The sequence below is a fragment of the Armigeres subalbatus genome, chromosome 3, assembly GCF_024139115.2.
Source record: "Armigeres subalbatus isolate Guangzhou_Male chromosome 3, GZ_Asu_2, whole genome shotgun sequence".
In the NCBI taxonomy this organism is placed as follows: domain Eukaryota; kingdom Metazoa; phylum Arthropoda; class Insecta; order Diptera; family Culicidae; genus Armigeres; species Armigeres subalbatus.
The window spans coordinates 22,011,039-22,033,389 of NC_085141.1; the positions used below are offsets into that span (position 1 = coordinate 22,011,039).

At 41.7% G+C, this 22,351-nt stretch overlaps 1 protein-coding gene across 2 annotated transcripts in view; it reads left to right on the top strand.

The window, feature by feature from the left end:
• Positions 1-3,627, top strand: part of LOC134220887 (histone-lysine N-methyltransferase ash1-like) — a 52,078-nt gene extending 48,451 nt beyond the window's left edge. The window contains exons 5-8 of one of the 2 annotated variants that reach the window (XM_062700049.1): positions 17-1,143; positions 1,212-1,370; positions 2,338-2,385; positions 2,495-3,627. In XM_062700049.1, coding sequence (XP_062556033.1) covers positions 17-1,143; positions 1,212-1,370; positions 2,338-2,385; positions 2,495-2,665 — 1,505 coding nt within the window. In that variant the 3' untranslated portion in view covers positions 2,666-3,627. The remainder of the gene's footprint in view (positions 1-16; positions 1,144-1,211; positions 1,371-2,337; positions 2,386-2,494) is intronic. The other variant, XM_062700050.1, reaches the window with a different exon arrangement.
• Positions 3,628-22,351: the final 18,724 nt, after the last annotated feature.

Consider the following 22,351-nt stretch of genomic DNA (forward strand, 5'->3'; position numbering starts at 1 on the left):
TTTTCCACAATTTCAGATGAACGAAGCCAACTTTTCCTGAACCGTTTGGCCCTTCCATCGAAGAAGAAGGTCCCGTTGTACTATGAAAGAATTCCCCGCCCGATTGACCTGGCGCAAATTCAAGCCAATATTGAACAAGGATCTTATAAGCAACCGAAAGCTTTCGAAGAAGATCTTTTAATCATGTTGAGTAATGCGGTGAAATATTTCGGCATCGGATCACCAGAAGGCGTGGCTTCGGAGAAGTTGAAGGAACATTACTACATCTGTAAGCAGAGACAGGTAGACAGGTTGATCGCATACGTTGGTGAGCAGAACGAGTTACTGAGAGGGTTCATTCCGAAGACGGAACCAGAGCCGGTGGAGCAGATCAAGGGGCGCGGAAAGTTCAAGAAACAAGAACAGGCGGAAGATATCATTCGGTGCATTTGTGGACTGTTCAAAGACGAAGGACTGATGATTCAATGCTCCAAATGCTTGGTTTGGCAGCATATAGAATGTACTAAAGCGGATCCAGCAGTTGAAAACTACATGTGCGAAAAGTGCGAGCCAAGGAAGGTGAACTACGAGATTCCGTTGAACGAATTTACCGACGAAGGCTTTCAGTACTACATATCGTTAATGCGTGGCAACCTTCAAATTCGTCAGACAGATACAGTTTATGTATTGAGAGATATTCCGATGTCTCCGGATCCGAAGAACCCGAATGCGCCTCAACGGAAGCACACGTATGAAACCATCGGAAAGGTTGACTACGCCGAGTGTGATATATTCCGAGTGGAGAGTTTGTGGAAAGATAAGGAAGGTCGACGATTCGTCTATGGTCATCATTATTTGAGGCCGCATGAGACGTATCACGAGCCAACGAGGCGATTCTATCCGAATGAAGTAATGCGCGTTCCGTTGTTCGAGGTGATTCCAATAGAGCTGGTGATGGAACGCTGCTGGGTTCTGGATCCGACGACTTTCTGCAAAGGACGTCCAGTTGATAGCTCGGAGCCACACGTTTACATCTGCGAACTGAGGGTAGACAAAAGTGCACGACTGTTCTCCAAAATTTCCCGCCATGCTCACCCGGTGTGCATGAAATCGTATGCATTCCACAAATTCGAGCAGAAACTGAAGATCTCCAAGACCTTTGCGGTTGGTATTAATAAAATTGCGACAATTTCTGGTTTTTCCAGATTGAATAATTTTTTGCTTATTTTCAGCCTCACGATCTGGGATCACTGGCACATCTGCTCGCTGCTAAAGACAACCGCAAAAAGGCTAAAAAGGATGACTCGGCGTCCTCTGCATCCGCGACGCCCACCAGCACAGGAGCCAAGAAGATGACGCCAATCATCCAACTACTGCCGCCTCCTCCGAAGGTAAGTCGAATTCGTTGGGGCTCATCAGCTTTTCGCTCATCAATCGCAACGCTGTCAACCGCACGCTTATGTCACGCACACACACACGCACACACTAGGGATCACTCGGACATAGAAATGGACACATGAGTGCTGTCCAATGAGAGCTCGAAGTAGCTCGAAGTTTCGCCCTGTCCTGCTCATGCCCATTTGTTGACAAAAAAGAACGAGCAGGACGGGAACAACTTCGAGCTACTTCGAGCTGCTCGTTGGACAGCACTATGGTTTGCACTTTTTGGGACTTACATTACTCAGGAAACGTTTTTTGTGCTTCTACTGGAATTTTTCAAAACTCCAGCTTCGTCTTTGCTTTTTTTTCGAAAGCTTCTACAACCAAATTGAAAATTACTCGGGTGTCTTCAGAAAGCCACGGGAGCATATTGATAGCATACCAAATCTAGTTTCGCAAGCTGCTGGTGGTAGGCTTCATAATTTTCTTTCGAAAGATTTCTAACATACGGTAGAAACCATCCACTTTTGCATGAAGCATTCAAAGGTTTTTTAATGTTTGTTCAATATATGCGGCTTCTCATGGAGACCCAAATATAACTTAAATAATCTTCTGCTGTAAGTCTCCGAGAACTTTCAAATGTCTAGCTCGTGGTAAATGCTTTAAGCTTTTGGTCTTAGATCTTCCACTCCTTCTATTTGCTGTTCTCTCGCAGTGCAACACTTTCTAACTTTTTCCAATAGGTATTTTTTGAAGAGTTGTGTAAATTTAAATTTTACAAATAGACTTCTCACGCACATCAAAATCATTGCATATCATCAAGCTTCAATAATTGGCTTAGTACTCATCCAGTTATCATCGACCGTCACCGTCTCCAGTTACCATTGTGATAACCGTGTTTTGGTGCTCAATGTTCTCTCTCCTTTTTTCCTGTATTTGTATGTGTGAAATCGAACTGTGTTGTGTACATATACAAAGCCTGACAGCCACAGCACCGATGGAGCTCTAGTACTACCTTCAACAGAGGTAATTGAATGCTCCGAACCCATGTGAAATCTACCCCACCTCAAGTACTCATCAGATGTCCTAATTTCCATGACTAACCGATTCTTTCCCCCTAATTTCACCTACATAGACCCTCGCCGAAAAGCGCAACCGCTTGGAACTGGTGTTGAGTCGCCTGATGACCAAACTGAACTCCAATCCGGCAGCCCTTCCGGTGGTCGACATCAGCTATCTCCTTACCGGCCGTGGAGCCCGACTACGACGCACCATTGCCAACGCCACACCCGTCCCGGCCATTTGAGAGTGGGTCAAGAAGCGCAAAAAGCGCCGGAAATGGAAACGCTGCTACGACTGAAGCCGGCAATTACAAGCTGAGCAATTGTCATCATTATCATCATCATCATCATTATCATTGTCATCATCAATTGTACATAGCTGCCTACTTGAGCATCGAACAGTGGAGATGCTTTACATTCATTTAAAGGTTATGTTTGTATAGATCATTCTTGGAACATACTAAGTTATTTTATTTATTTATGTGACCCATAATCGTGGAGGTGAAAATTTTGTTGCGGACAAATAAAACCGAATTGTTTTTGTTTCCCATTGCTTATGTTCATTACTGGATTGTTTCACTAGTTAAAGTCGTTGAGTTGACACACCCGCATTAAGTGATTTTTGTTAATCAAAGTATAAGTAGTTGATAATACAATAAAATAAACAGATTGACAGCCGCACTTTTCTCAACCACGTCGGTGGTAATCCGTTTTCAAGTATTAACTCAATTGCACCCAAATTAGGCAATTCTCACACTTAATATGATACTTTTAAGAAAAATAAAAGCAAATACACTGAAGATAATCAAGGTTAAACGAGAGAATTTATATGAAATATAATAGTTTTGCGTTCAAAACAGAATATGGACTGACAATAGGGTTTAGGTAAAAATCGGATGAAATTAATATATTTGGAACAGAAAGAGATCGGAATTCGTACGGCGGTAGACATAGGTGAAAAACTACAATATTTTTTTACTTCTAGAACGCTATAATAGGGTTTTAAAACGGCAATGAAGAACTGTACTAAATTCAGCAACTCTTTGAAATTTAACGCGTATGCAACTTTAAACTTTCCTTATTTGAAACACAATAAAAGAGATATATGTATGCATGACACGTTGCAGAAACGCGAATCACATAGATTGTCGAATAGTAGCCAACTCGAAATACAATATAGAAAATGAAAATAACACAGAAATTTAATGAAACATGTCCTGTGTAAACATTTATGTCCGAAACTTACCTTCGTCATTTTACTATTACTGTATTTCTACTATATTATCATTTTACTTAAAATTGCTGCTTTGCATTGTCTCTGTAACCTTGAAGTCAATTGGTTTAAACTCCAGAATGATTTGGAGAACTTAGAATATACGGTTTGGACATATCTAGATCATAAATTATGCACATGGCCTCTAAGAGCCTGCATGGGCACCATTGGTTGCTATTGGTTTCGTACCAAGCGTAATTGACTTGGTAGACCAAGGTTCTAAAAACCAGAATAGTCTGGAGAACCTAGAAGATCTGTAGAAATATTGTCTGCATTCATGATTCATCATCCTACTTGGGTACCTGGTTGGCTACAGCGTCGATACACATATGCCTGGCGTATTGTAGAGCTCCATAATCATCGGTCTTGGGCGATGTTCCTTCAGTTTCCCCGAATGTTCAGGGTCCCCAGCAGGTCCGATTCCATCGCCTGTAGCCAGCGTGTTCGTGCCCTTCCACGAAGTCGCCGGCCCCTATCTGGTTCTCTGTTGAATATTGTTTTCGCTATTCTTTCTTCCGAAATTTGCATTAAGTGACCAGCCCACTGAAGTCTGCCGTATTTTATACGATACACAATATTTTCTTCTTTGTGTACTTGATACAGCTCATGATTCATGCGTTTCTATTGTACGTACCACAAAGAGCATGTACCACTTTTAAAACAATCCGGAAGATCTCTCGTTACGCGTGTAGATCTTAAGGCCTATTCCAGGGTTTGCTTGGATGACCATGAACCTATGCAATGGACGCATTCGGTTCTCTGTAGCACAAAGGGCATGTACTGCTTTTGAAACAATTCGAAATATCTCCGGTTACGGGTCTAGATCTTAAGGCCTTTTCCAGGATTTTCTTGGATAATCATGAACCTATGCAATGGATGCATTCTATTCTGTGTACCATAAAGGGCCTATGCCACTTTTGAAGCAAACCGGAAGATCTCTGGTTGCGCGAGTAGATCTTATGGCCTTTTCCAGGATTTTCTTGAGTGACCATTTACTTACTTATGGATCCTGTATACCTCCGGTGGTGCAAAGGGCCGACTTGAAAGATCTCCATCCTGAGCGATGTCCAGCTATCACTTGAACCTGTTTCCAGTTTAGATTGCGGATATTCTCTTTATTGAGGCTTCGCCGCCTCATTCTGGTTCTGCCTCAGGCTCATTCTGGGTCTGCCTCTGCTGCGATGTCATGCTGGGTTCCAGTCCAATGCTTGTTTACAGATTTCGTTTCCGCCCCTACGTAGAGTGTGGCCGACCCAGCTCCACTTCCGATCCCGAATTTCTGTTGCTATCGGCCTCTGCACAGTAAACTCAGATTACTGGAGTCGGTAAAATTTTACCGGGTTTTCAAACAGCTGAACGTTCGGTAATGAGCCCGGTAATGTTTCGGGTTACCGACCGCACAGTGAACAAAAATTAACTTGAACTGTCAAAAATTGCAGTTTGTTCGGCAAAAAAATTGACGACGTGTTCAGTAATTTAACCACCGGATATGTCAGTAAAATTACAGGACGTCGGTAAAACGTTAACATTTCTTTCGGTAAAATTTCATTCGTTTTACGGATCAATCAGTAAAATAGAACAAAAAATATTTTTTAGAAAAGAGAAAAGAATGTAAGAAAGAAGACAAAAAATGCATTGCAATATTTTAGAATTTATATGTTAATTTTTGCTCTCCAAACATCAATTGGAAGTATGTATTCTTATTCTTGATTTTTTTGTTACATTTGGCTGCCTCATTTGTTTCCACGCAAAGTGAGGGAAACATTTCATAAATCCTGAAAGGTTTTTTCTCCATCTTGGTATCAGTTTAATTAACTATTTAAATTTTCAATTGCAGTCTCAAGCACATTTATAACATGTCATTTTTGTGCGATGGTTTTCTTGCTATAATGACGGTTAACAAAATTATTCATCAGTGGACTTCACGGCAAGAATGAATGAAGTCCAATAGCGCAATAACTCGTTTGGGCAAAATAACTTGTCGACATCGGCAGCAAAAAAAAAAAAAAAATTCCATCGTATAAAACGATATAAGACCACTATGCTTGTTACGAAAGCACACGACATTGAAGCAAATGATAAAAAACTAAAAACTTTGAATTTGTTAACTCAAACGAATCCACCATGAAGCAAAATCGCGAATCAAAGATAAATGCAAATGGCGCCTGTTTGTTTTCTATTTAGTCTCAATTGTTTGTTAACAGTTGTCTCCGGTAATTTTTTTAAACATATTTGATGGAATGTTCGGTAAAGTTATATTTTTTACTGTCCGTACCAGTATTTAATTACCGTAAAGCCGATAAACATATGAATTGCCGAAAAAATCAGTAATTTCTTCACGGTGTTCAGTAATATTTGTTTCCATTTACTGAGTCATCGGTAAAAATATCAATTTTGACAGTAGTTTTACAATTATCTCAGTAAAATCATAATTTACCGAACTAAAACTGTAAAAATAATTACCGAACAGCGAAGTCCTTGCTTAGTGTGTGGTGACAACGACAATGGAGCTCGTTGTTTGAGATCCAGTTGTGGGGCCACCAGGCCCGAATTATATACCGCGGCATTTGTTGATGAACACCTGCAGCCGTTGAGTGTTCTCCACTGATACACACCATGTTTCGCTAGCGTATACCAGCACAGATTTCACGTTAGAGTTGAAAATTCGTATTTTGGTGCGTTCACTTATCTGTCTATTTCTCCAGATATTTCTTAAACTCGCAAAGGCAGCCCTTGCTTTCTTGATCCATGCGCCTATGTCGATCTTGGCACCACCGTCTGACGCCATTTGGCTACCAAGATTTTGAAAGCATTCAACATTCTCCCCTGATTGCCCGGCTCCTGTAAAACTGGAAGGGGTCACCGTGTTCACACCCAACGATTTTGTTTTGCTGACGTTGGTGACTAAACCTGCCGAAGAGGAGCGCTCGGCGGAGTCGTTGAACTTACTATGCATGTCAGAGCGCTGTTGAGCGAGGAGTGCAACGTCGTCAGCCAATTCGAAGTCGTTTAGGTGCTCTATGGTTATAGGCTACCATAACAGCCCGCGGTTTGGTTAACGGTCAATCGCACCTACAAGAATCTCGTCGATTACGATGAGGAACAGTAACGGTGATGGAATACATCCTTGCCCAACACCAGCTACGACCTGGATAGGGTCGGACAAGACCCCATTGTGCAGCACTCTACACGAGAAGGCCTCGTACTGTGCCTCGATGAGGCCGATGATTTTCTCAGGAACTCCCGTGCGACTCTTGGAATTCGTTGACCTGCTCCAGAATGATACGGAGCGTGACAATATGATCCACACAGGACCTTCCAGCACGAGATCCGGCCTGCTCTTGCCGGAGAGTCGCATCGATCTTCTCCTAAATCCGGGCTATGATAACTTTGCATAGAACTTTGAGAACGGTACACCTCGGTAATGCCTCGCCAGTTATCGCATACAGTCAGGTCACCCTTTTTGGGCACCTTCACTAAGATACCTTGCATCCAGTCGACCGGGAAAGTTTCGGTGTCCCAGATATTGCAGTAGTTTTGTGGATGTCATGGGGTGAGCTTTGAACATCTTGTCTGATATGCGATCGACCCCTGAGGCTTTATTCGATTTCATGCTTTTTGACGCGTCTTATACGGCAGATCCTAAGCAGATCATGCCGAGATGGTGGTGGCCTGACTGGCACTTGAAAAAGTTGTTCGAACTGATCGAACCAGCGTTGCAGCTGGTCAATTGGGTCGGTCAATAACTGATCATTCGCGTCTTTCACAGGCATTGTTGCATTCATCTTCGCCCAGCTTAATCGTCATAAGATATCGTAGAGGAGGCGAATGTCCCCGGCTGCTGCTGCTGCGGCCAGAGTGTCTGCCCACGCTCGCTTGTCCCGTCGACATGAGCATTTTACTCCCTTCTCAAGAGCCGAGTATCGTTGACGGGGTAAGACTTTGGCTCCTCTGGTTTTCGATCGCTCTATCGCGGCTTTAGCTTCTCTTTGTTCCTCTATCTTACTCCAGGTCGGTGATGCATTGTTTTCTCTGGGTGCGCAGTTCGCCCTGATTGTTCTCGCTGGTGGCGATTAAGGCATTCTTGATGGCGGTCCATTGGTCTTCCACGCTGCCGCCTTCCGGAATATCTGTAGCACGCGTCTCCAGTTCTTCAACGAAGGACCGTGGCATCTTCCATTTGGCGTGTGCTGAACCGTCGTCCAACTCTCTCCTCCTTCCGACGAATTCGCGTAATGCGCAGGCATGTTTCGCCGATGAGTAGGTGATTATCAGACGCGATATCGGCACTACGTTTTTTCCGTACATCAAGGAAGCTCCATTTCCATTTCGGCTGATGCAGATGTGGCCGATTTGATTTTCTGTAAAGCCGTCGGGAGACCCACGTGACCTTGTGAACCGGTCTATGAGGGAAGAGCGATCCCCCGATCACCATGTCGTTATTACCACAAAATTCTACGAACAGCTCTCCGTTTTTGCTCATTTCTCCGAGGCCATGGTGTCCCATAATGCGCTCATGGTTCGAGTTGTCGGATTCGATCTTCGCATTGAAGTCGCAGATCTTGATATCACCTTTCAGAATTATATCTACAACGGCATTGAGTTGACTGTAGAAGTTCTCTTTGTCTTGCAGGTCGGCAGCATCGGTTGGCGCATAGCATTGAATTATAGTAAGGTTTCGGACGGTGTTCTGTGTTCTCCAATGTTTGGCCAACGGACTTCACTCAGTCCCAGGATCTCAAGCTTCATGCGGCGTGCCTTATTGGCAAGTTGTGCCAATTTACCCTGCTGGGCTTGGATTAAAACGTTCCATGTTCCTATTCGTGTCCGTTGTTTTGCGCTAAGAGTCGTCGCCCTAAAATCAGTGCGTCTTCTTTCATTATCCGATTCTCGAACAAATTGATGTTTCGGGAGCAGTGGGTTGTTGGCCCAAGGTTCCCTATCCACCGGGATGGGGCTGCCATCTTAGGTATAACTTCCGGGGAATAGCATTTTATACTTAGCCTCTGGATGCCAGAACAGACGCTGTTGGAGCCACACCTCCTTGGTGAACAGACGCTCGATCAGTCGGGTGAAATTTGTTTAAAGTCCGACCCCAGGCCAGGACTAGGCTAGTGCGCTTTGAGCGGCACACGGTCGCTTTGATAGAGCCTGCTTTGGGACACTTGCAGCTTTTTATAGAAGTTCAACAGAGCCCACTGTCGAATCCCACCACATCCTAGGCAGACCCCACAGGACGCACTCTCTCACTCTAGCAGATGCCAGAAGGACAACAGTGCCCAGGCTACACTACCAGCTAAGTACGCAATCCTTAGCTGGCGGTCAATTGTCATCGGAAGACCCGTGGAAGCGTGAGTATTCGAACTTGTCAACTCACCATTTCGTAGCCCTTGCATGACCATGAACCAATGCAATTAACGCATTCTATTCTATGTACCATATAGGGCTTTTACCACAATTGAAACAAACCGGAAGATCTCTTGTTACGCGTGTAGACCTTAAGGCCTTTTCCAGGGTTTTCTTGGATGACTCTGAACATATGCAATGGTTGCCCAATGGTTGTATCACAAAACACAGGTCCAAGCTCCAGGAGGTTCTCGAAAAACTTTAAATACTTGAAAATGATGATGAACGTCTTACTGTGCGTCATCAGAGATCTTTCTGATTTCTTGGCGTACCAAGAACATCTTAAGGCCTCAGCATTCAAACAATTGGACATCCATGATAACGAAAACAATTTGGACGACACTAACACCGAAATTGGTCAAAGACATATCTTAAGTAACTTTGTTTACCTAAAAGATTGCAAACTTTTTTTACGCTCTAAATTCCAAATAGCGTTCCCTCTTTTTACGCCCTAAATTCGAAATAACGCTCTCTCTTTTTACGCCCTGATTCAATTAACGCTCCCCCGATTTGGGTGCAAAAAGAGGTTTTGCAGTACATGGTTGCGGGTAGAGGTAGACCTATTGGTGTTGGTACCGAGCATCTGCTTTGTACTTGAAGTTCTTAAAGAATTGTTTACCGGAGGCGAGCCAGCCTGGGGCTGCAAGTCTCCTTAATAAAGCTAAAAAAAAAAAAAAAAAAGAATTGTTTACCTTGTAACGCTTGTGGCATGCGACAATGACGTTTCTCATGATGTTGAAAGACGTATTGCTGCTGTGAATAGGATTACGGATTACGTAACCAGCTTGGGCCCTGCCACATGCAGACATGCAGAAATTTGTTCTGTATAAAACTTTGATTCTGATACGCGAGCAGCAGGGACTATGTCCAAGGGCTTGACGATCCCTCACCAGGCCATCTGCGGGTTGCGGTGCCTGCCTAGGGTGTGGTGGGGTTTAACAATGGTCTCTTAAATCTCTATAAAAAGCTGCATTTATCCGCAAGTAGGCTCCGCCAAAGCGACCGTGTGCCGCTCAAAGCGCACAAGCCCAAGTTCTGATGTTAGGTGGGACGCTAAACAGACCTGACACGACGGCCCTCCGACGAGACAGGAGGTTTGCACACAACGACCTAGGCAACGAATAAATAATCACGATTGGAAGCTTGGAATACGAAACTGCAGGTTGCTAGGCTCCGCAGGTTGCGATAGGATAATCTACGGTGAATTGCATCCCCGCAACTTCGACGTCGTAACGCTGCAGGAAATCTGCTGGACTCGACAGAAAGTGCGGAAAAGCAGGTAGAAGCATCATCAACGTCATGCACAGTTGGAGCAGACATGATGGATGCCTACTGCGGGAGGAAATGTATATACCCTAGCAGCACACATGTCCTTCACTGGTTTCTGCAACTGACATGTGACCAGATTCAGTCACAATCAAGTTGCTGTAACCATTTTTGTCTGACTTGTGCTGCTCGGGTACCGGTCATCGGACCGGATATTCTGCACACCGTATCGCATGACAACGGCCAATGATGCATAAACTTTGCAGCCTCCCGCGGAATGGTAGTCCGAAGCACTTTCTTCCCCCACAAGAATATCTACGAAGCCACATAGAAATCATCTAATCAAGTAACGGAAAACCAAATCGACCACGTTCTAATCGACGGTAAATTCTTCTCCGACATCACGAACGTCCGCACTCACCGCAGTGTGAATATTGAATCCGACCACTACCTCGTTGCAGTATGTCTGCGCTCAAAACTATCGACGGTGTACAACACGCGTCGGAGTCGTCCCCCGCGGCTAAACATTGGACTACGCGCAGCAGCTGGAAGTGGCACTCCCAACGTAAGAGCAACTAGGAGCAACACGGTGCTCCCGAATCAGATAAACGACTGGTATGAGCAGTTAGGTGAAGAGGTGAAGAATGCAGGTGAAGAATGGGCGAGATTGCTGCAACACCGCACTAGGGCGAACGAGGCACGATACAAACGGGCGCGGAACAGACAGAACTCGATTTTTCTGAGAAAAAAGCGCCAGCAGGAAGATCGAGACCGTGAAGAGACGAAGCAACTGTACCACGCTAATAACACACGAAAGTTCTATGAGAAGTTGAACCGTTCACGTAAGGGCCACGTGCCACAGCCCGATATGTTTAAGGACATAAACGGGAACCTTCTTACATACGCGTGGGGTGATTCAAAGGTGGCGGCAGCACTACGAAGAGTATCTGAATGCTGATGTGGCAGACAACGGTAGCGGTATGGTAATGAATCTTGGAGGACGAGCGCATGACATGCGACTGCCGGCTCCGAATCTCCAAGAAATCCAGGAGGAGATCGGCCGACTGAAAAACAACAAAGCCCCTGAAATTGACCATCTACCACGGCGGTGATGCACTGGCTAGAGCGCTACGCTGGGTAATTATCAAGACTTGGGAGGGTGAGGTTCTGTCGCAGGAGTGGTTGGAAGGTGTCGTGTGTCCCATCTATAAAAAGGGCGATAAGCTGGATTGCGGCAACAACCGCGCAATCACATTGCTGAACGCCGCCTACTAGGTACTCTTCCAAATTTTATGCCGGCGACTAACACCAATGACAAGAGAGTTCGTGGGGCAGTACCACGAGGTTCTATCGGTGGTGACGAAATCGAGGTGGTTGAAGAATTCGTGTACTTGGGCTCACAGGCGACTGCCGATAACGATACCAGCAGAGAAATTCAGAGACGCATCATGGCAGGAAATCGTACGTACTTTGGACTCCGCAAAACGCTTTGATCGAATAGAGTTCACCGCCGTACCAAACTGACTATCTACAAAACGCTTATTAGACCGGTAGTTCTCTATGGACACGAGACCTGAACAATGCTCGTGGAGGACCAATGGGCACTGGGAGTCTTCGAAAGGAAAGTGCTGCCTACCATCAATGGTGGCGTGCGGATTGCGGACGGTACGTGGAAGATGCGAATGAACCACGAGTTGCATCAGCTGTTTGGAGGAGACCTGTGCCCCGCCGCGCCAAGCCGCCGCCGCCGGTGGTTTTACTTGCGCCGCCGCCGCCGACGATCATAATTTTGCCACGCCGATGACTAATCGCAATAAATAACTTAAGTCGAGTCGAGCCAAGGACGAGACACTGAAAACGGCCTAATACTTGATATCGAAATACGTATCTGTGAAGAAATACAGCGTGGTGGAGTTATTTGAAATAGTACTAAACTAGTCTTTTGGCAGTTCATAAATGTTGTTAAGGTGGATCTCGTCAAAATCAATTTCAAATCTACCTCAAGCGATGGTGTCTCTAAGTCGGTGAAGTGACATACATTGTCTTGGTTAATTAATAGGTTGGTTGATTAGTTTGAGAGTTTAAACTTTATCTAGTATAATACAGTATACTTCCGCTGATCCGACAAATGTATGGTCGGACTATCTCTCGTTAATCCGACTCAAATCCATACAAATGATCACAAAATCACAGCACAAATTTGAAAACTGACACCATAATGATGGGTGTTGATATTTTTTAATCCAAAAAATTCCGAATTAGCAAGATCCGAACTAACGAGTCGTCGGACTAGCAAGGTCCGGATAAACGGGGGAATACTGTAATACTTAATTTGTTAAACTGATCTTTGGAATGCGTTAAGCCAAGGCTTCATTCAGTCGGGCACCTAATCTTGTAGGTGACTCGCAAAATGGGTTTGTTTTGTGGTTCATAAGCTTTTGCGGGGCCCGGATACATGCCCAAAGCGTCACCATTCTTAAAGAATCTGGCATTGATGAAGGAAAATTATTGCAGTTAAGAGATTTCAAGTTAAGTTGTACATAAGTTATTTTGACAATATTTTTTTTTTATTTATTTAAATCAACCTTTGTTAATCAGTTTTCTTTGTTTGAAGATTTGTGCTATTAAGACAGTTGGCTTATAAGGCAAACTGATTTGGCAAAATAATTAAATTCCAACTGTGAATGCTTTACCGATTTTTTTTGTTCCTAACCCCGAGTAAGTAATTTTTATTTTGAAATCAATTTATGAATATAACTGACATAACCACTTGCTGAGCATCAGCAAAGCAAATATTACGAGCATCAGTTAAAAACGCTTCTTATTTTCTTATTCACAGCCAGAAATGGGACGTTGTCGCCTCGCTGCATTTAGTCAAATTATTTAGTTGAAACGTCAGGTATTTTCAAACATTACGAAAATTTTATTTTATTGTCTTGAAATGATTTAATACTGTATTGTAAAAGCCTTATTGTAAAATTCCTGGAGTTTCTGAGAATATTTGAAGAAGTAGTTTAAACATCAATTTATGAATTCCTTCGGAAAATACTCCAGAAATTAGTTCGGAAATAAATCAAAAAATGTATTTGATATTCCTCCGAAAGCTTCTTTTAAAAAACCCTAGAAGATTAATTTAGGAATTCTTCCTAAAATTTGTTTGGGAATTCTTTTGGATATTCATTACAAAATTTCTCCGAAAATTCCTTAAGAATTTTCATTATGGATTTCTTCAGAAAATCTATTACGATTTTTTTTTCGGAAATTGCTTAAGGAATGCTTTCGGATTTTGTTCCACGAATTCCTACATTCTCCTTCGGAGACTCCTTAAGGAATTCCTTTGAAAGTTTCTTTGGCAATTCCTGCGGAAATTTCTTAAGGAATTCCTTTAAAAATTCTATTCGTTTTTTTGAGAATTCCTTCGGAAATTTTTCCTTTTGAAATTGTTTCAGCAACATTATTTCATGAATCGCTGGGAAAAAAATCTTCAAGACATCCATAAGGAAAACATTCAAAATTTGCCTAAGGAATTTCTTCAGAACTTCTTCCAGCAATTCCTTTAATTTCTTCGAAAATGCCTTCATATTCCGAAAGTTTTTAGATTTTTTTTACAAGTAGTAACTACATCGCACATAAACATACAACAATAAATTTTAGATCCCTGAAGAAGGTCCCAAATACGGACCGAAACGTCGGAACAAGAACATTATAGTTCGTTTGATACAATAATAAGACTGCTAAGCCAATAAAACAATACGTATTGAACAAAATTCAGAAACTCCACAACATATCAACCAAGATGGCGAATATGAGAGGAATCAGTTTTTACAATGGACTATATGACACGTACGGGCCGGAAATCGTCAAACTGTTCAAAGACTATGCGAACAACAATCGTGAACTAGCAAACACGATCGCTAGGAAAGAGTTTCTTATCAGATGCCGCCATAATGGCACGACACCGAACCACAACGCCAACCTTTAGGTGTACATCGCACATCTTCATTTTCAATAAATTTCAAAGGATTTCCTGGAAGATCTTCCGAAAAAAATCTGGAGAAATCTCCGAAGGAAATTTCGGAGGTTTTTCGAATAATATTTTAAAGAAGTCCCTGGAGGAATTTCTAAATAAATTTTTGAAGGCATTCCCAAAAGAGAACCTGAATGTATTTTCGAAAATAATTCCTAAAGGAACTTTTGAGTTTTTAAAGGTAAAATACTTCCTTGAAGAATTCCTAAAGGAATTTCTAGAGGGATCGATAAAGGTATTTTTGAAGGATTTTATGATGGAATTTCCGAAGGAATTCTCAAAGGGAATTACGAAGAAATTCCTAATAGAATTTCAGAGAAAATGCCAACTGGTATTTCTGATGTAATTCCTTAGTTTCTTCAAGAATTCCTTTGGAATTTTTCCCAGTAATTTATTCGCAATTTCCTCCAGAGATTCCTTTGAAGATTCGTCCAAGATTCCCTAGAAAATTGCCTCAAAAAGTTCTATAAAAACTCCTCCGGAAACGAATTCCAGAAAGTTTTTCGGATATTCCTTAAAATTTACCTCAGGAATTACATCAGAATTTCTTCCACGTATTCCTTTGTTTAAAAAAAAAACCTTAGGAAATTCGTTAAGCTTCGTTCTTTTGGAAATTCCTTTGAAAATTTCGTAGGAAATTGCTTCATAAAATCCTTTAGGAATTCTTTCGTAATTCCTTTAGAAATTCTTTCGGATATACCTTCCGAAAATCATTCGCAATTTTTTTTTTAAATATCGACAGAAAATATTTCAGAATTCCTCTAAAAATTCCTTCAGATTCCTTCGGAAATATGTTTAGTCTTTGAAAATTTGCTTTGGAATCTCTTACGAAATTAATACGGAGGATTATTTTACGAATTCCTTCGGATTTTTTTTAGAAAAAAAAACGTTGGATTTTTTTAGAATTTCCTCTAGGGGCTCCTAAGCAAGTTATTTGACAACTTTTCCCTAAATTCCCATAGGAATTCTTGCAGAACTACCTTAAACAATTCATTAGGAATTTCAACGGGTAATCCTTTGAAAATTGTTTGGTAACTTTAGGAAGAAGTTCTTGGGCATTTTCTTCAAGGATTCTTTCTAAAATTACGTAACGCTAAATTTGGTAATTTTGGACCCTCACCTTCCCCCTCGTAACACTTTTTCTATAGAAGATTTATTTTTTTTGTATGGATCGTAACGCTCGGCTTGACCTCCTCTCTCCCCATTCAACGTAACGTAATTTGTGAAAGGCCCCGAATAATTCCGTCACAACGTTCTCCATTTTTTTCGGGAATCTCTCCATAAATTAATTCAAAGAAATTCCCTAGAATTTTTTTTCGAAATTTACTGAAAAGATTCTTCCTGATTTTTTTGCGGGAATTTCTTCGGTTCCCTAATGTAAACTATTTTTGAAGTCGGTGGTACCAGGCAAAATTATTAAATACCTATACATATAAAAAGCAAGGTCTGTGTGCCCAAACCTTTGTTCCTTATGACGAATGAACGAGTCTAAATTTAGCAAGCAAACAAGCTAGTTCGGTTTTGTATTTCCTCGGTGTGATTTGTGGGAAGTCAGTCGTGGGATCAATAGTGAAGTCGGTCAAGTTCGGACGAAGTATTTTTACACTAAGTTTTTTCGAAAATTTCTTCAAAAATTTTGTCAGAAATGTCTTTATAAACTCTTTTCGCTATTCCCTCGGAGAGTCCTTTCTGAACCCCTTCGAAGATTTTTCAGCAATTTCTTAGGAAATTGTTTTGGGAATTCTTTCGGAGACTATTTCATTGCCTAATAAATTTGCGAATGAAATCCTGGAAGAATATTCTATGGTTTTATCTGGTGGTTTACTAAAGGAATTTCCCAACGAGAATCTTAATGTTTTTTGAAAAAATGCCTATATGAGTTTCCGCAGAATTTGTTATAGGGTTTTACAAAGGAAGTTCTAATGAAACTTAGAAAAAAAACTTTGATGTACGAGAAAGGCAAAAATCGTAGTTTCCTCCGGAAATTCCTTCAGGAACTCCACCATGATTGGGAAACTTTTGGAAAAAAATATTAACAAATAAGTCCTAAACACCGAAGTCTAATTCTCAATACTGCTCAAGGGTCACGAAAAGTGAAGCAGGATAAAATAGTTTTATTTTAAATAACATTTTGAGATCAGGTACTTATTAGTGTCACTGGTAATTTATTATGGAATGTGCTGTTTGATGATCGACAAACAAAGAATATTACCAACCAATATTGAGAACCATCCATCGTTCACACCGCGAAAATCGGAAGACTGTGGTAGGCCGGGCACGTAGCCAGAATGTCGGACAGCAATCCGGTTAAAATGATTCTCGACAATGATCCGACGGGTAGAAGAAGGCGAGGTACACAGCGGGCAAGGTGGATCGATCAGGTGGAGGACGATTTGCTGACCCTTTGCAGACTGCGTGGTTGGAGAAGTGCTGCTATGGACCGAGCTAAATGGAGAAGACTTTTATGTATTGCACAGGCCACTCCGGCCATAGTCTGGTAATAAAAATAAAAAGGGTGTTCGGGAAAATTTCGAAATTTTTGTTTTTAATGCCAAATGTCTTAGAAATGCATGAAACGTCGAGATCTGGTGTTGTCTCTGCAACATTTTTTGCCTTTCTCGTATACTAAGTATACGTAATGGCTATAATTTCACTCCAAAACCAAACTTTTGATAGAAGGCTCGGAGACCCATAGTGTTATATACCAATCGACTCAGCTCGACGAATTGAGGTGATGTCTGTTTGTGTGTATGTATGTATGTGTGTGTGTGTATGTGTGTATGTGTACAAATTTTGTAGACACACTTTTTGGAACTTAGCATTACCTGATTTACTCGCAACAAGTTGCATTCGACGGGAATGCGGTCCCATTGTTTGCTATTGAAAATTGCCCGGATTAGACATTGAATTTCGGAATTATTTGAAAATCATTGTTTTTCCCAAGGGTCCCCTTGGAAAAAAATTTCAAAATCGAAAAAAATTTTTTTCTAGAATGGTGGGAATGCATAGTAATTAATGCAAAAACATGCAAAATGATAGAAAATATGCGATCTATCCCCTAAAGTGCTTTTTTGACCTTTCCTATGTGATTTTTTCAGTACATTTTACGATGCACGAGAAAGGCATCATCGCCGCTAGGTGGATTAATCTGGGTTTTTTAAAGACATTTGACATTAAAAAAATCGGTTTTGAAAAAAAAAAAATTAAAGTCCCAAAAAGTCATGTATTTACAACTTGTTTTCGAGATAACACCAGATCTTGATGTTTTATGCATTTCTAAGACATTTCGCATAAGAAAAATCGATTTCAAAATTTTCTTGTACCGCCTAACCTCTCACCCCCCAACCCCCCTTGGGATTTTTTCGTCTTTCAAAACAGTCAAACTTTGACCGCTCTGGTCAATCACTTAATGAAGTCCGATTAAGCTGAAATGTAGCATAGGGACTTTTTTCGAGAAGATTTAATATTTGATCACCACCCGTTTTTGAAATTCGATGATCGAATTTGTCTCATACTTTCCATTGGCTTCCTAATTCATAATCATAACCCAGCAAACACAAGATCGTATATCATAGCGAATAAGTGTACAAAGTGGAGGCCATATACGTGCATGGAGGAATGCGCCTATATCGCCTCCACCTTGTACACTTATTCGCTAGCATATGCGATTTTGTGTTGGCTGGGAACGATTTGTGTTAACGGTTTTCCATAGTTTTGGTGTGGACAATTTATCTTGGACAGGTTCTTTGCTCACTCTTTTGTGACCGCACCAGTATTAGGGCCCTCCTTAGCCGTGCGGTAAGACGCGCGGCTACAAAGCAAGACCATGCTGAGGGTGGCTGGGTTCGATTCCCGGTGCCAGTCTAGACAATTTTCGGATTGGAAATTGTCTCGACTTCCCTGGGCATAAAAGTATCATCGTGCTAGCCTCATGATATACGAATGCAAAAATGGCAACTTCGCTTAGAAACCTCGCAGTTAACAACTGTGGAAGTGCTTAATGAACACTAAGCTGCGAGGCGGCTCTGTCCCAGTGTGGGGATGTAATGCCAATAAGAAGAAGAAGAAGAAGACCAGTATTTCTAGACCAACATTTGAAAAGGGCGTAACAGCTAAAATTTATTCCTTCTGATTCTTCGTCTACATATAAAGCTATATATGTGGACGAAGAATCAGAAGGAATAAATGTTGGCTGTTACGCCCTTTTCAAATGTTGGTCTAGATTTGTCTGATTAGTAGTATACATTATTAGATTTAATTTCCTAGCGAAAAATCAAATCGGCGAACTTGTAGAAATTCACACTCCTATGAGTTTCCCAGGGCCCTCCTTAGCCGTGCGGTAAGACTCGCGGCTACAAAGTAAGACCATGCTGAGGGTGGCTGGGTTCGATTCCCGGTGCCGGTCTAGGCAATTTTCGAATTAGAAATTGTCTCGATTTCCCTGGGCATGAAAGTATCATCGTGTTAGCCTCATGATATACGAATGCAAAAATGGTAACTTGGCTTAGAAACCTCGCAGTTAATAACTGTGGAAGTGCTTAATGAACACTAATCTGCGAGGCGGCTCTGTCCCAGTGTGGGGATGTAATACCAATAAGAAGAAGAAGAAGATGAGTTTCCCACTAGAAAATTTTGTGGCAGTCTTCTGAAAGAAATACAAATCCTTGTACCTCAGAATGAGTGATGTCTTCCGATATTGGTGACGGCGGCACTTCTGAATGAGCTAACTCTTTCAGCATTTTATACATCAAATAAACTCTGTGAGTAGTTGGCATTCAAAATAGACCTTCCAACAGAAATCTGATAGTGGCAGCGATTAGTGCATTGTAGTAGCTGTGTAATATATTCTACCTTCCTAATGAAACGGAGGTGATCTAATGGCCTATTCCTTCCTTTCGATGTGTTCCAATATTTTACGATCCTATCGCACCTTTATATGAAACGTGTCATTGATTGCTCATAAAATCCAAACCTTTATGACATTTTCATCTTCACCCATTTTATAACCGGATTATTAATCCGTTTTAAATTCGCCATATCCACTTCACTTACACGAGAAGCTCGAAAGACACAGTGTAAGGGGAGATGATTCATAATTTCCTGGCATCTGTCGAAACAGCCTCACCAAAGATCGCTACAAAGATATGAGCGGGAACTTGAACTTTGCTGCTACCAGCCTGGTGCTGGCGCGGAATTGAATATTCAAATTGATAGCACATTGGATACGCTGTACACTGAATTATCGGTTGATTGTCGTGCGCTAATAGACGGTTGAAGGAATACGCTCAGATGCAGTCCTGATAGTGAAATACTAATGGAGTACGACTTCAGCGAGGTTGCGAATTGAATTGATTATCGCCTGAAGGGATCCATTTCAATTAATAATGGGTGTTTATCGTGATGTTTGTTTCGATCATGCCGCAACCTATACTATCTACCAAGCGCCTCCACCTTTATGTCCTAACCAATCAAAGATTGGAAATAAATATTTCTACAATATTCTTATTCTCATTCAAATTATTGTTGGAAACAATCGAAGATCATAGTAGCCAATAATTAATATGACGTTAGCTATAGGGCACTGCACGGAAACATTTCTTTCTCTTTCGTTCCTCATTAATTTTGACGTTTACTGGCCTTGTTGTTTTCTAATTTCTTTGCAGCGAGAAAGAGACAAAGCAGTCCGTGCAGTACCCTATAAAATAAAAATTGTTCATTCATTATCAAACCACAAACCACTACAGACGTGTTTCATTATCCCTCTGAGTTTATCAGGTTATGTGGCCCAGACACTGATCTTGCATTACAATATGAGTGGAAGTTCTTGAAGCAATTATCAAAGGCTCATACAAATTTTTCACCTGAACGGATTTCAAAATGGATGTTGAAGACAAGAAATGGCTTTTCAATGGAACCAATATTGATAATTGGATGTTCCGGATGAAGATTTTGTTAGAAGAGCGGAATTTGATAGATTGTGTGGAACGGTCAATTAACGATGAACCTTTTGCAAGAATTTTGGAAACCGATACTGAGGAAGTTCGCAAAGAAAAGACTGCAAAGCGCGAAGAGTGGCTTCAGAAGGATCGGAAGTGCAAGTCTGCAATTGTGCACAGGATCGATGAAAGTCATCTGGAATATGTTAAGGATAAACTTAATGACAAGCATATGTGGGATACGCTCACGAAGGTATTTCAACGCACAGGTTTTGGCAGTCAAATTTTCTTAAGGAGGAAGCTTCTAACGATGAAGTTGTCTGACGGAGTTGACATACAAAGTCATTTTCTAGATTTCGACAAGTTGTTGCGTGATCTGAAAGCAAGCGGAGCGAAGATTGACGAGCAAGATGCAATTTGTTACCTTTTGTTAACGTTACCGTCATCATGCGACGCGCTAGTCACGGCACTGGATACAGTGGAGCCGGAACGTTTGACCTTGGAATTCGTACGTACACGTCTGCTAGATGAAGAAACTAGGCGAGCGAATAAGAATGCAAGTGAAGCTTCAGGAAATACAGAATCGGCTTTCGCTAGCAAGAGATGGAATTTCAAGTGCTACAACTGTGGTAAAACAGGCCATAAGCGATCAGAATGTAAAGAAAAGTCAACGGATGAGAGGAATCGTAATCAAGTTTATAGACCAAACAATCGACGACAGAGATTTGAGACCAGAGGCAAAGCAAATGTAGGTATTGAAGAAGATATTGCATTTTTGGCGACTTGTGATGAAGAAGCATTGATTGTCGGAAGCTCTGGAGAATGTAAGCGAATTGAGTGGTACGTGGACTCCGGTGCATCAAATCATATGTTGAACTCAGAATCATATTTTGAAGAAATGTACAAGCTGCCAGAAACTGTCCGTATTGCTGTAGCGAAAAGTGGTGAAACCATGGAAACAAATATGGCAGGAACTGTACGAGTTGAAATGTTGGTCAACGGAAAACGACTGAAAGCAAAAATGGATGGAGTATTATATGTTCCCAAGCTGAGTTGCAATTTATTTTCTGTAAGACGAGTGGAGCAAGAAGGAATGAAAGTCACCTTTATCCCTTTTGTTACCGACAGGGTACCCGGGTACCTTTTTCGTTTTCAAGTGAATTTTTTTTAGGGTTCTGAACATCGCAGGAAATTGAAACTCCGTGACATCTTCAAACTCGGCAAAATTAAGGTTTGGGTGGTACGAAAATGAAAATCCAGTAAGGGGGGGCTTGGGGAGGGGCTTCTGAATATTTTTACCCCGTAACGTACCGACAGGGTACCCGGGTACCCACGTTTTGGTATGACCATAACTTCGTCAGTTTTCAACCGATTTCGACGATTCCGTTTGCTATGGATTAAGAAATTCATCCTCTATCCGTTCCACGTCACATAGGACCGATCCGGATTATCTGGTTACCGGAGTTCCGGATTTGCTAGACCATGTCTCAAAAATGGAGAAGTTGATCTTATAGAATCCAAATGATGATTTCTTGTACCCTGAGCTACCAGTTTCGCAGAAATTTCGAGGATTATGACTTCCCAACGTATTAGGACCACGTGATCATATGGACTCGGAACGGACATCCCGGAATAGGTTCCCGTGGGCCCTATAGTGGCCGCAAATTTATTCCTGGCAATATGGGTATCAAAATTCTTGAAATTGTTTCGGGAACATGTTATTCATATAGTTGAAACCATAGGATGGATGTGAACCGGAACGGTCATTCAGGAACAGGTTCCCGGAGGGCCCCTAGTGGCCAAAAACTCATTTTGAATAAACCCTAGCAATGTGGGTATCAAAATTCTTGGAATTGTTCCGAAAACATGTTTTCCATGTAGTTGAGACCATAGGATGGATATGAACCGGAACGGTCATTCTGGAACAGGTTCCCGGAGGGCCCGTAGTGGCCAAAAACTCATTTTGAATAAACCCTGGCAATATGGGTATCAAAATTCTTGGAATTTTTCCGGAGACATGTTA